General features: G+C 36.3%; 1 protein-coding gene across 2 annotated transcripts in view; it reads right to left on the bottom strand.

The window, feature by feature from the left end:
* SRBD1 (S1 RNA binding domain 1) overlaps positions 1-12,844 on the bottom strand; it is a 126,355-nt gene that overhangs the window by 13,549 nt on the left and 99,962 nt on the right. For both annotated transcript variants that reach the window (XM_031594673.2, XM_031594680.2), the window contains exons 19-21: positions 6,827-6,933; positions 4,877-5,053; positions 1,102-1,272 (exon numbers count right to left, since the gene is read on the bottom strand). In XM_031594673.2, the coding sequence (XP_031450533.2) occupies positions 1,102-1,272; positions 4,877-5,053; positions 6,827-6,933 (455 nt within the window). The remainder of the gene's footprint in view (positions 1-1,101; positions 1,273-4,876; positions 5,054-6,826; positions 6,934-12,844) is intronic.

Consider the following 12,844-nt stretch of genomic DNA (forward strand, 5'->3'; position numbering starts at 1 on the left):
TCATAATAATGAGTCGCGCTTATATATGCCCATGCATTTATGTGCACAAACAATCATGCATAAACAAATTTTTGTGGTCAAAATTCATGGAGAAGGAAGTTTGTTTGGCATATGCTGACCTCAAATCATGAAATAAAAGCAGTTGTTAATGACACAGAAGTATTAAACTACCACTGTCTGAAAGTTTGCACAGTGTTTCAATGAGATTATTTTTTAAGAACAAATACAATTATTCTTCTAAGGTCCTGAGCAAAATAATAGCACAATCAATAAGAAAGCACAAGATGAATTAGATGCTTTCTAGTAACTTGCTCAAAGCATAAAATGAGCTAGTACACTATATTACAATGTTTTAAAATAATCCACTGACTTCTCTGAAATTAGACGTCTTACTAACAAACTTGATGCATATGCTGTTTCACTGCTGGCCTCAAAAACATCTAAATGCTTTAAGTTTCATCAGATTTGGTAGAATATCTTGCTACCTGGGCATTCAAAGATACCAGACAACATTCTCCAGTATTTTTGTAAAATTCAGCAATGAAGTGGTCAAACCCAGTTGTAGATGCATTTGCTGAAGGGAAACATTTTTTCCTAGTAAAGTCAGTGGTATTGCCGGGTAAGTTTAAATGCATGGAAAAAATGGAAAGTATTCCTACATGAAAAAAGTTATCCCCCAAAAATTCTTTACATAGGATTTGAGGGTAAGGGTAAAGACTAAAATGAGTTGGAACAAATGATTGGCTTCCACACTTTGTAAATTAGAAGTCCTAATGCTAATATTTGGCATAAGAAAAGCTGCCAAACAAAAGGAAATTGAAAAGAGTAGTCTCAATAAGGGAGAAAATGGTGATACAAAGTAAGAATAATGAGAAAAACATCTGGCAAACTTTAGAAAATTCACTAGTTTCCTTATTGAAAAACAACAGGTGAAAACTAAAAGCAAAAAGAACTGCTCAACAACTAAAAATTTGCATGCAAATCTTTTACCTAAAAAGATAAATATTTCTGCCTCAAAAGACTGAAGAGGTTGTTATCAGAAAAAATAAAAAATTACATATTTTTTCACATTGATGGTTCAAAAACTTTTCCACTGCTTACCTCATTGCAATGCTGTAAGACTCTGGATGGATACAAGTTTGGTCCAAAGGATTGGGTTGGTATGAGGCACTTGGTGTTGGCTTGCTCTTCTTTTTACCTTGTTTCTCACTGGTGAGTTGTGTACCTGCTTTAGTGAAAAGTGTATGACTTCCAAGCTGAGTTTTCTTGTTACTGTCAGAAATAAAAAGAAATGAGCATGTCATTCTAACTGAACAAGATCTTACCACAGTATTTAAGCATTAAAATTGCAGTCAGATTTTTATCCCATGTTCATTCTCATCAAAAAGTATATCACTCCTAAATGGTTGTTGTGGATGAAGCTTAACAACATCACAGCATAAAAATCTATCATATAGTTTTATGCATAAATTAATTTAATATAGAATAAACAGACTGTGCTTCATAAAAAATTCTGTGCAATGCCAAAAAAAGGTAACGTATAAAGTAAAAAAACAATTTGTAATATTAAAGCAAATGACAAAATGAGAGTGCTGATAGTGTAAAATTCCTCAACATACAACCTACTGTTTAGTCTGCAAACTGGATAGTATCTTCTGTCTGTAAAATAGGTACAACTGTATTTACCTACTTGATAACAATCATGTGGGGAAAACTTTCACAATAAATTGTCAGTTCTTAGATTGCTATTTAAAATAAAAGGGATACAATTAGAAAAAATCATAACAAAATATCTTGTTCACAGTGCCTTTAGGTAAGCAAATTGCAGAACAAAGTCACAATGTTTAAATAAAGTCCTTGAATAACATTACTTCACTCTCTATATTTAAGTTTCTGAAAACATATGCTCAAATATGGGTCAGGTTTAAATAAGAAAAATCTCAAATATGAAAAACTTAAACCAGTAAAAACCTAAGGGCCAAACCTACCACTATTTCAGAATTTAGAAATAATTACCAGAAAGATAAATGTCATGTTCTGCACTTGGGATGGAATAACACCAATCACATATGTAGACTGGAAAACAAGTGGCTGGAGAGCTGCTCTGCAGAAAGAGGTCTTGGGGTGCTGGCCAACAGTAAGTATAACATGAGCCTGCAGCCAAGAGGGCAAACCATGTCTTGATATGCAATAAATACAGCATTGTCAGCTAGTCAAAAGAGGTGATCCTGTTGTTCTATGCCTAGTGCCAATGTGGCCTCACTTTGAGTACGTGCACTTCTGGGATCCACAGCATAAAAAGGATGTTAAGGTCTGTGAAAGCATCCCTAAGAAGTTAACAAAGCTAGAAGAAAGGTTGGAAGTCGTGTTTTGTGAGGAAATGACAACACTTGGGCCATCTAGTCTGGAGAAAGGAGGCTTAGAGGTTTTCCCACTGTTCTCTACAATTCCCTGAGAAGGGAAGCAGGAGGGAATCTCTGCTCCTGGGAACTGATGACAAGATGGGAATGGTACAAAGCTGTGCCAGAGGGGGCTTGTACTGGACATTAGGAAACATTTATTTACTGTGAAGGTGGTCAAACCCTGGAGCAGACTTTCTGGAGAGATGTCCCAAACTTGTCAGTGTTTAAGAGACATCTGAATAACGCTCTCTGTAAGATGCTTTAACTTTTGGTTTGCTCTGAAATGCTCAAGTAGTTAGGCTTTCTGATTGTTGAACGTCCTTCTCAACAAAACTACTATATTCTGGTTTTGCAAAAGTGTCCTAAATACAGCCTTCCTGAAAACAGTGATTATAATCTTGACTCCTAGTCAGTTAGATTCAGCTACCATTTGAGTTGATCTGTTTTTCTTTAACTGGCAGGATAATAAAGCTTACAAAGTCTCAGGGAGCCCCATGGGCAGAGTTGCCCACTAGGGCAGGAGGACTATATATAACAGCAACGCTGCAACAGAGGAGATGAAAGAAAAAGACCTGTTACAGACAGCATTCACACTTCAGTCTCTAACATGGAACATACGCAGAAATGTAGGTGTAGCTTCTTCTTTCAATATCAATATTTTAAATAACGATTAATTAAAAACCATTAACTATACAGTGGCCCTTCAATACCTCAAGGGGAGCTACAAGGAAGAAGGGACAGACTCTTTAGCAGGGTCTAAGGTGACAGAACAAGGAGAAATGGTTTCAAACCTAGATGGGGGTAGACTTAGGTTGGATATCAGGAAAAAAACCTTTTACAATGAGGCACTGGAACAGGTTGCCCAGAGAGGTGGTGAAAGTCCTGTTCCTGGAGACATTCAAGGCCAGACTGGAGGAGCTCTGAGCAACCTGATCCAGCTGTAGGTGTCCCTGTTTACTGCAGGAGACTATTGGAATAGATGACCTTTAAAGGTCCCTTCCAACTCTAAGGATTCTGTGATTTGTTAACTTGCAAGTACAAAAACTAATTCACACAGCACTCTATAGCCATCAACATGACTGGAGAGGGCAAAAATAAAATCTTCCCAAAGTCCATTTCAGAAAGTTTTGATCTTGTCACCTGGGCCCATATGGACTGTTATGCAGGCAATGCCTTTTGGAGCTTTATTCTGGCCTCAAACTCCAAAGCTATAGCAGATTTTTCAAGTTACAGTGTTCTCAAGTTTTATGGAATCTAACATCAGAAGTGTGCTCTAGAAAGGAAAAAAAAAATAGTGTTGTTAAACATTTCCTCAGTGAACTTCAGAAAAAAAAAATGGCATCAGCCTTCTTTTCCTCTATCTGTACTGCCACATTCACTAGAACAGATCTGTTCAACATAAGGCCTATCGATCATTTGCAGCCTCAAAAATAAATTCTTTGGTCTTCTGCTGATTAGTGTGCACACCACTTGGCCTCCAGCATGTGCCTTCTTGCCAGATGGGCAACCAATCTGAATCCCTTCCACTCGGGCAGTATGCCAGTCCTAATGTGCCTACCTCCTGCTTGGAAGTTACACATGTTCAGTTTGGCCAGCAGCAACTGGGAATACAGTATTGCTTCTGAGAACAGGGTTGGAAAAAGAATAATGTGCTTCCCTGGAAAATATTTTTTTGGAGATGAGAAAGCAGCAAAAGGGTGAGGATGGTGCTATCACTCTGTCCCTTCTTAGTTCTTTATATTGGATAGAGAAACAGGAAAGACAGGAGAAGGAAAAGATGCTGTCCTACAATGGGCGCTTTCTGTTATGGAGAGGAAGCATTTTAGATGAAGAAAAAAAGCAGAAGGAACAGTTGCAAGGGGAAAAGGCTCAGTACAGAAATGGGAAGTGAGATGGAAAGGAAAAGTATGACTCAGTGTTGACAAACTGGAGTTAGTAATGGACTTCTAACATATTTGAGAAAGCAAGCAGTCACATCATGCTTCGTAGGCACAGCAGAGCTTAGCCCAGACAGCTTATTTAACTTTCTCTCTCCAGGCACTGGAATTGAAACTCTCCAAAAATCCACTCTAGTTTACTACCAATGTGTTCTGCAGAGTATCAATCTTCACCACACTGAAATGGATTTAACAATCTCTAAGTTAAATATGAAGCACTGGCCTCTAAGATTTTAATACCTCATAGATAATGACACTGCCACATGTAAAGATTTTTCTGTTGATTCAGTTGAAGAATTTGCCATTAAACTTGTATTCTTATAGAGACTCTAACTTAGAGAACTAGACTAATAAACCATGATGATGCTAATGCAAGAGCTATGTTCAACAACTGACTTAAAGAATTTAATTCATTTCTTTCAAAGTCTGAAGACCCAGTATTCCTCAAGTTTCAAATCTAAATACAAAACAGAAGGTAAAGGAGTCTTCCTATAACATTTTGGAAAATTTTGTCACGATGGCTAACATCATTATTACCTGCAGAAAGTCTTTATATAGTCTTGATTGAATCTGATGAAGCCAGCACACTGTTGGAAAGTTTTGGGACCCAAACCTTTAACTTCCTTGAGCTGTTCTCGATTTATAAATGGTCCATTCTTCTCTCGCCATTCAATAATATTTCTAGCTCTGGTGGCGTTCAATCCTGCAATATGTCTGAGAGTAAAGTTTACAAAATACATTTTCACCATTGAATAGTCATTAATACAACTCTTATCCGTTTCAAGTATACACATTACAGTATAAAATTTGGTTTAAGAAACCTACAAAACTTAAACACAGCTAAGAATGTTGTAAAGAAACTCCTAGAGCAAAGGAACAGTCTGAAAAAGGATCTTTTTCTCTGAATTCTGTGGAAGGAATCCTATGCAGTCAACAAAACTTCGTACAGCAAAAGGGTTCTGCACATGCCTAACTAGTAAGCCAGGGACTCATAATTTATGATCTGTGGGCTATTTCTGTAATACCAATTTGATTTGTCATGTCTTATGGCCTGCCCCCAGCTGCCCTCTTCAGGAAACTACGTGGGAGGAAGGTTCAGGACAGACGAATTACTCCTGTGAGAGTAGCCCCCTCTCAGATATTATCTTCCAGTGATACCGCAACACCTTGCCCCAACATGAGGCACTGGTGTCTGCTACCCAGAAGGAGGGTAGCTGAGAGCAGCTTGCCTTCCTTACACAATTTCACAGATCCACACAGCTTGTTTCTTTTCTCTCAGCTGCTCTTGAAATATAAGACCAGCTGGGAACTGACTTCATGAGTCGTTCTGAGGGCAACTTAGATCTGGCAGAAAACATACCTGTACAGTGTAACTGCAGTAAGCCATATTCCTTCAGGAAGCTGTGTGTTTGTTGCACCTCTTCTATATGTACATACACACACAGTTATATCCAGAGTACAACAATCACAAAAAGAGATAAAAACTGTGTTGGGCATTTACTTCTGGAGAAGTCAGTTGGGCATTTACTTCTGGAGAAGTCAATGTCACCCACATGGCTCCAAATACCAGATATCATTGCTTTAAGAGACCTGTTTGTGGAATAAAACTGATTCTAGAAAAAACAAACCTGGCAGAAATAGCTGAAATTGGGAATGAGAATAAAAGAAAAAAAAATCTGCTATCCTCATTTTTAAGCAGAAATATAAAAAGAAATCCAAAGTTGGCAAAAACTGAGACACCTCTTTAACTGTAGACAAAATATTAGGCATAGAATTTACTCCAAAAATTTCATAGAAACATTAGGAAACACAGCTTATTTTCACTGTCAAAACACTTGATGATCTTAAGTCTTTCAAGTATAACACTCAAAAGTCATGCAGGTGCTGTAATGTTGCCACCCTTTTTAAGTGTAATATCTAGCAACAAGTGCACTTGATGCATAGGAAAGCATTATAATCAAGAGAGAATGAGACTGATTTCTAACCCAGAGAAATAAAATCCATAATATTTTTCCAAATAATTATGGGATAATTACTTAAAAAAAAATCACATTAAAAACAGAATCCACTTGCAAAAAATTTCCCCTTAAATTCTTCCTTTTCTCCTTTGCCCACTAGATTTTTACATCCTTCTTTGCTTATTAAATACAAAAATACCTTTGAATGGACAGAAGGTACATTGGGAAAATCCTTTCTTATTGCAGAAATACACACTGGTTATATTGAAGTTTTTCTAAATCGCAGTGTTGGTCCAAATTTTAACCTGTTTTCCTCCACGGTATAGTTTTATTTGGAGAATCACACACATCCTTAAAAACTGAATTCCAAGGACAGTGAAATACTGTGTTACTGTGTCATTTTCATGTAATTGGAAGTTTAACAAAAGACCCATTTGCTCCAGCTGAGTTAAAGTCAGATGGCAGACTAAACAGAGACTCTGTGATCCAGAGCCATGTAATTACTGGAATAGGAAAATGTTTGACTCACCTTAATAGTATTTCTGAGCAGATGTTAATATCAACTCCTACAAAGCTGACACACTCTTCAACCACACTGTCCAGAGTTGCTTTGAGCAAGGTCTGTGATACATCATGCTGAGAAACAAAAATGGAGATATCAGGTTACTGAAATATTGAAGCCTACTATTGTTTAAAGTTCTTACTTATGTAACGTTAATGCAATCCTTGCTGGAACTTATCAATAACTTACGTGATGGTACCTGTTAAAATCAAACAGTAGAATGTTTTTTTCAAATGTCTTTAATGTTTTTTCTTGCCACTCTTCTGTCATAATAAAAATCCCTAGAATAACTCTCTCTTCATATCAGCTTTTCTTCCTTGTTCAATAACTATTTATCCAAATTACATAAAAAACAAAACTACATTAAACACATAATGCTTTCTTTAAAGGAGTAATCTTTCTGTTCATCCACTGTCCTTAATTTGACATTTATGCACAACCTCACTTTGAGTTATTAAAAATAAGACAATGCTTTCAAAACAACGTATTTGGAGAAAAGATCACAAATGCTGTTCTTTTTCACTCACATACGCATTTGTGAAATTGTCCTATATATTAGCATCATACTACAGTACAGGCACTAGAAGAACAAACTAAGTGTGGATAATACATTACAACCCCGCAGCAATGATGTGTTTCAGATTTTAAACAGATTTCTAGGGAGATTGGCAGGTCCTCGACAGAAGCACCACTAAAGGAAATTCTTCCATTTTTTCCATTACTGTTAATAACACTTCCTCTTGTGCTCCACCCCCCCTCCAAAAAAAAAAAAAAAAAGAAAGAAAATCTATCACACTTGTCAAAGATAAAAGATAAAAGTTCTGAAGCTCTAAGATTTCTTTCCCTTCACAGCACAGGCATACTTCAATCTATAACTTCTAGTTCCCCACACATATCCATCAGTGCTTAGAAGTCTGACCTGGAGGGAGAAGCCTCTCTAAATGCAGGAGCTAATTCAATCACTATGTTGGCTTAGCTTCAGGGCTCTTATACGTCACTCATGTAAATCTGAGTTGATCTGTTGTGGTTTTGTGATGCATTCATTTAGGACACCAGACTGGAATTGAGCCAAGGCACCCAACACTTCATCCACTACTTTGTTTAAACTTCTAAAGCCAATCAGATCTTTTAAAGTTATCATAATTAAATTTAACATGCCAACAGCATCAACTTCCATTTACAAATACTGGTAGTTCATTAATGAGTGATTGGTTCATACCTATAAGGAGCCTAAAACTTATGCCAGTGTCTCTCTTAGATCTTAATTCCAAGAAAATGTGAATGTGTTCTATCATATCACTTACTATGACATTTTATTGTAGCACACTTAAAAAAAAAAAAGTTGCATTAAAAAAAGTGAGTGCAGATTTCACCACTAATACTCAACACTATATAGTCTGCATGCAAAAATCCATGTAGTTGCACAGTCTCAACCTCACAAACACAAAGCTTAACAGAACATTTTGCAGACAAAACAAGAATTTGTACTTACTAATGTATTAGTAGTAAATCATAGCTTTTTTTCTTAAAGAGACACATAAAGAGAAAATGCCCTAAAACAAACACAAGAAAATCAACAAAAAAACCCCCACCATCTCATATATGTATACTTATGCCTTTCTGAAGATGTAGCTTCTCTTAGTAATTACATTCTATATACTCCTTCCTTTTGCCATCAGTTGAGTATATACTAGAAGATTCCAGCTCACACACACGTCGATGTATTTATGTAAACAGAACAGTAATATCAGACTAATAGATGAGTATAAGAATAAAATACCAAAATTGTTTAGAAGCATCCAAATTTTCTGTTCTTTGATAAGTATAGCTGCAAAATACAGAATTTGATTTTCCATCAAACACAAAGTTAAAATTTAGTAATGTAAGTACATATAACATTTTTCTTTATGATGGAGGAAGGAAAAAGAGCTAAAAATGCACAGTACTCAAAACACCCTTCTGCTTTTCAGAAAGGACACTGACTCACTCTTGATCACTCTTATTTATCTATATTTTTGCTTGCTTGTTTAAAAATTAATTAGAATAAAAAATAGCAAGTCTGTAAAAATGGCTAGGTAGAATGCTGTTTCCATAGCTTTCAGTCTCACTTCTTGAAATGATGATCATTCTTCAGTAGCAGAAATACACAGCCATGCAAGTCAAAATCGAGACATTCATCATCATCTCCACAATACTTAATAGACTGGAGTACAGCAAAGAAGGTAAAGAAATATAGAGATTTGGCCAAATCTTTCTAAGCAGTTCTTTGTATGCGACTTGATTCAGCAAGAGCTTTATTTTCATTTCTGTTAAGAGTGAACTCAGAAGCAAATAGGTCAACTATACTACAAATAAAATGGAAAAGGGTATATTATAACCCAAAATAAAGCATCCTGAAATACTTATGCTAATGGAAGAAAGATCAGTGCTCATGATTCCTCAGGTTTGTAAGTGAAAGTGGCATTTATCTGAAGATTTAAGATTGTGGATACAATACTTTGTGTAAAATTCAAGCAACAGAATGCAAACAATTTGGCAAAAAAAAAAAAAAAAAGATTCAACCGTTATTTCTTTGGCCAAGAATTCCTGCTCCTAACAAGGAATTCTCAGGTCTCTCAAAGATTATTTGCATCTTTTAATGTTATTGACGCTTGACAGTCACATCAAAAACAGACAAATATAAAAGGAGCAAATAAGCACGACAAAGCAAGGCATGCACAAACTCTTTAGTACCAATACCTAACAGAAATACCACTTGGAATGCACATCGCAGCACGTATGTCAAGGCAGAGATGAAGAAAAAGCTGAAAGGTAAGTGTGGCAGATCAAGTCAACATAAGACAGTGCAGCTGTTTTAGTAAACGTCTCAGAGCTACCAATACCTCTCAGATGTAAAATATATTCACAAGCTAGAGAACAAAATCAAGTTGCAAATGACAGAAAACTTTCCAGACAAGTCTGCCTTCCAAGACTTTCAGAGCTTCCTTTTGCTGTGATGGAGAAATTTCTACATCCCTCTTTACACTGATATGAAGCAAAGGGAGCGTTATAAGCACAGTTTCTAAAAGTAGTTAAAAGCATTACTTTATGATCCTAATATCATTGTAAAGACTTTCTCTACTAGCAGATTATACTTTAGAAAGGTTTAAGCATCTTTCTGTCTTCCAGAAAATTTTATTTGCCTTCTCCAGTATCAGAGGTTTGATATTATATACTTCTGTATACTATTTATATGCACTAGGGTGATATCATATTATTCAGACACTACTAGAAGCCATGTTACTCACTTGCTTCAAATAAAAACTGTGACCCTCTCAACTATAGAAAGTAATCTGTGCTTAGAAATATCAGACACTGTAACAGTATTTCAGTATTTGTTTTCTAAGGAATTACCCGGCAATGATTTCTGTCTTGCTCACTCTGAAGAGCTACGTGCACTCTAGAAATAATTAATGCTATTAAAAACCTTAAGATAGTGCTACAACACTAATTGAAAGCCATTTTTCAAAAACCTGTTGTACTCAAAATGAGATCTCCCAGCTGAGATATCTCTAGCAATACAGTCCCTATAAAAGTATGTGTGTCATTAGCACCAAAAATTTATGAAGGAAAAGAACCACTGTTCGCACGTAGTCTGGAGATGTGCTGCATCTGTATGAGAATAAATGGTGGATAAATACCCTGACTTTACTTGATCAAACTCTCAAAGTACCAGAGTAGTAGAGCTAGATTAGAACAACCAAACAACCCTAACCTGCAGCTTTTTGTGACAGTGACCCCAAACAAATACTAAAACACTGTACATAACCAGTGCACTTGGTAACCTTTTCCAATGCTGCTATAAAAATCATATTTTTAAGAAATAAATTAGGATTGTGTTTTGTGTGAAAGAAACAGTTTATAATTCAATTGCAAAACCCAGTGACTTTTAAATACATATATTTTATATTTATTAAATTAGTAGAAATCAACAAGACCAGCCCACACTTCATTATTATTTTACAATACCCAGGAGTCGAGCCAGCCACCTTCCAGCCCAGTTGGAAAGGAATCAGCCATTCCCCAGCGCCCACAGGCTCAGCACAGACATGACCTAATGCTGCTGCCCACGAAGTAGCAGTGAGGGGAAGAGCTCACGGTCCTGTGTAACAGGCATCAGGTTATGGACTCAGGCCAGGAGGAACAGTAACACGGCCAACATTTCTGATCAAATTATACCTCACTTGTCCTTTGAATCCAAGTCAGCCTTCAATGAGTAAAGAAGTAAATGCTTTTTTTTTCCCCCCCCTTAAGTTCTGAAACACTTCTAGCAGCTCATAAAACATTATTTTGTTGGTACCCACCATTAACTTCTGTACCCACGAATTTTAATATTGGCATGTGAGACTAGCCAACATTGCCCTTAAAAACATATATACTTTCTTTAAAAAGAGGTCTAACCTTGCAGTCTGAATGACATTTACTGAATGAGAAATTAGGTGAGACAGCACACACTAAGCAAAGTTCAGAACTATATCATGTTATAGAGAGTCAACCCATAGAAATGTGTTTTGCTTAAAATTCTTAGAAGGGAAAAACATTCTCTGCTAGTGCTGTGGCTCATATACAATCAGTTGGATTTCAAATGCTTGTGAAAGCTAGAAGCAAAATGTGTTCAGGACAAGCCCTTAAGTACAGCAAGACTAACGCAATGAAAATAGTCTAATGATGAGTAGTTTTCATGGGCAGAATTGGAGAAAAAAAGTGTACCTTTTCCACCTTTGTCAGGTGGAAATACTGGGAAATTCAGACTAGGGTTTTAATTTCTAGCATGCTCTGGAAAATCCCTTTCAGTTAGACCCTTGAGAAAACAAGCTTATTCCTCTGATGTTTGATAGAAGATCCTAACTTAAAGAATTTCTTTTGAAGACTGCGGCTTCTCCAAATGTTATATTGTTATAGGATACATTGTTATCTTATGTACTTAACTCTGATTCATTTCTTGTTTTCAAAAATCTGAATTCTGTTTATTTTAATGGCACATTACTATTACTGAAATACCCCAAGAGAAATAGATTTGTTTTCAAAGAAAATGATAAAACAAAAACAATGTCTGTTAGATTCAATACTGAAAAAGAAAACAAAAATGCACACTTGATCATGTCAGTGCTTCAAATCACTTGCAAGTTGCTGAAATTCATCTTCTATTTACTTGTTCTTGCACCCTAACAGATGCAGTAAAAGTGATATTCCAGAAGTCTAGGAGGAAAGTCTACATTCCCATTTCTGTACAAAACCACATCCTAGGGAGGTTGAAGCTCAATAGATATGGGGATTATCTGGCAATACCACAGGAAGACAAAGCAGGGAACATCACGAGTTTCACAGGTGATTTCAGACTTCTGAAATGCAAGTGTCATTCAGGGATTTTTCTTGGAAGTGCCAAAGTATAAAAGAGGAAAACAGAAAAAAGTAAAAGTAAAATTTACACTCAGCTTTCAGAGGAATAAGGAATCGTGTCTTTCCAGAGGGATGTGGGAATTCTGTTTAGTCTGAAGCCAGTGACCATCCCCCTGCACCAAAAGGGTGAGGAACAGCAGCAATAGGATATAAAATTCCAACCGGTCTCATTCGGGGCAAAATGAGACCCCAGAAGATGTTAGGAGCTTGACAAAAGTCTTACAAACAGAAGGTCTCCATAGAAGACATACTGCAATTCCTCCTACTTGACTCTCATAAGAAACGTGATACTTACAATACTATCAACTACAGCCAAAAAATACAAATCCATTTAAGGGTATGTACAGTTAATGCACATTTTATTGCATTCTGCAGTTCTAATATAAAGAACTTCTCATGCTCACTGGCTTTCCCAGTGTTAATGTACACACACTTAGCAAACTGCCCTGTGTGGTGATTAACGTGGTATTCATATCAGCAACAGACAGAATTTATTTTTAAAAATTACACATCCATTCTCTCATTAGAAAAAAGTATTTATGCCAC

Source organism: Phasianus colchicus, chromosome 2 (assembly GCF_987193195.1).
Source record: "Phasianus colchicus chromosome 2, bPhaCol1.hap1.1, whole genome shotgun sequence".
Lineage (NCBI taxonomy): Eukaryota > Metazoa > Chordata > Aves > Galliformes > Phasianidae > Phasianus > Phasianus colchicus.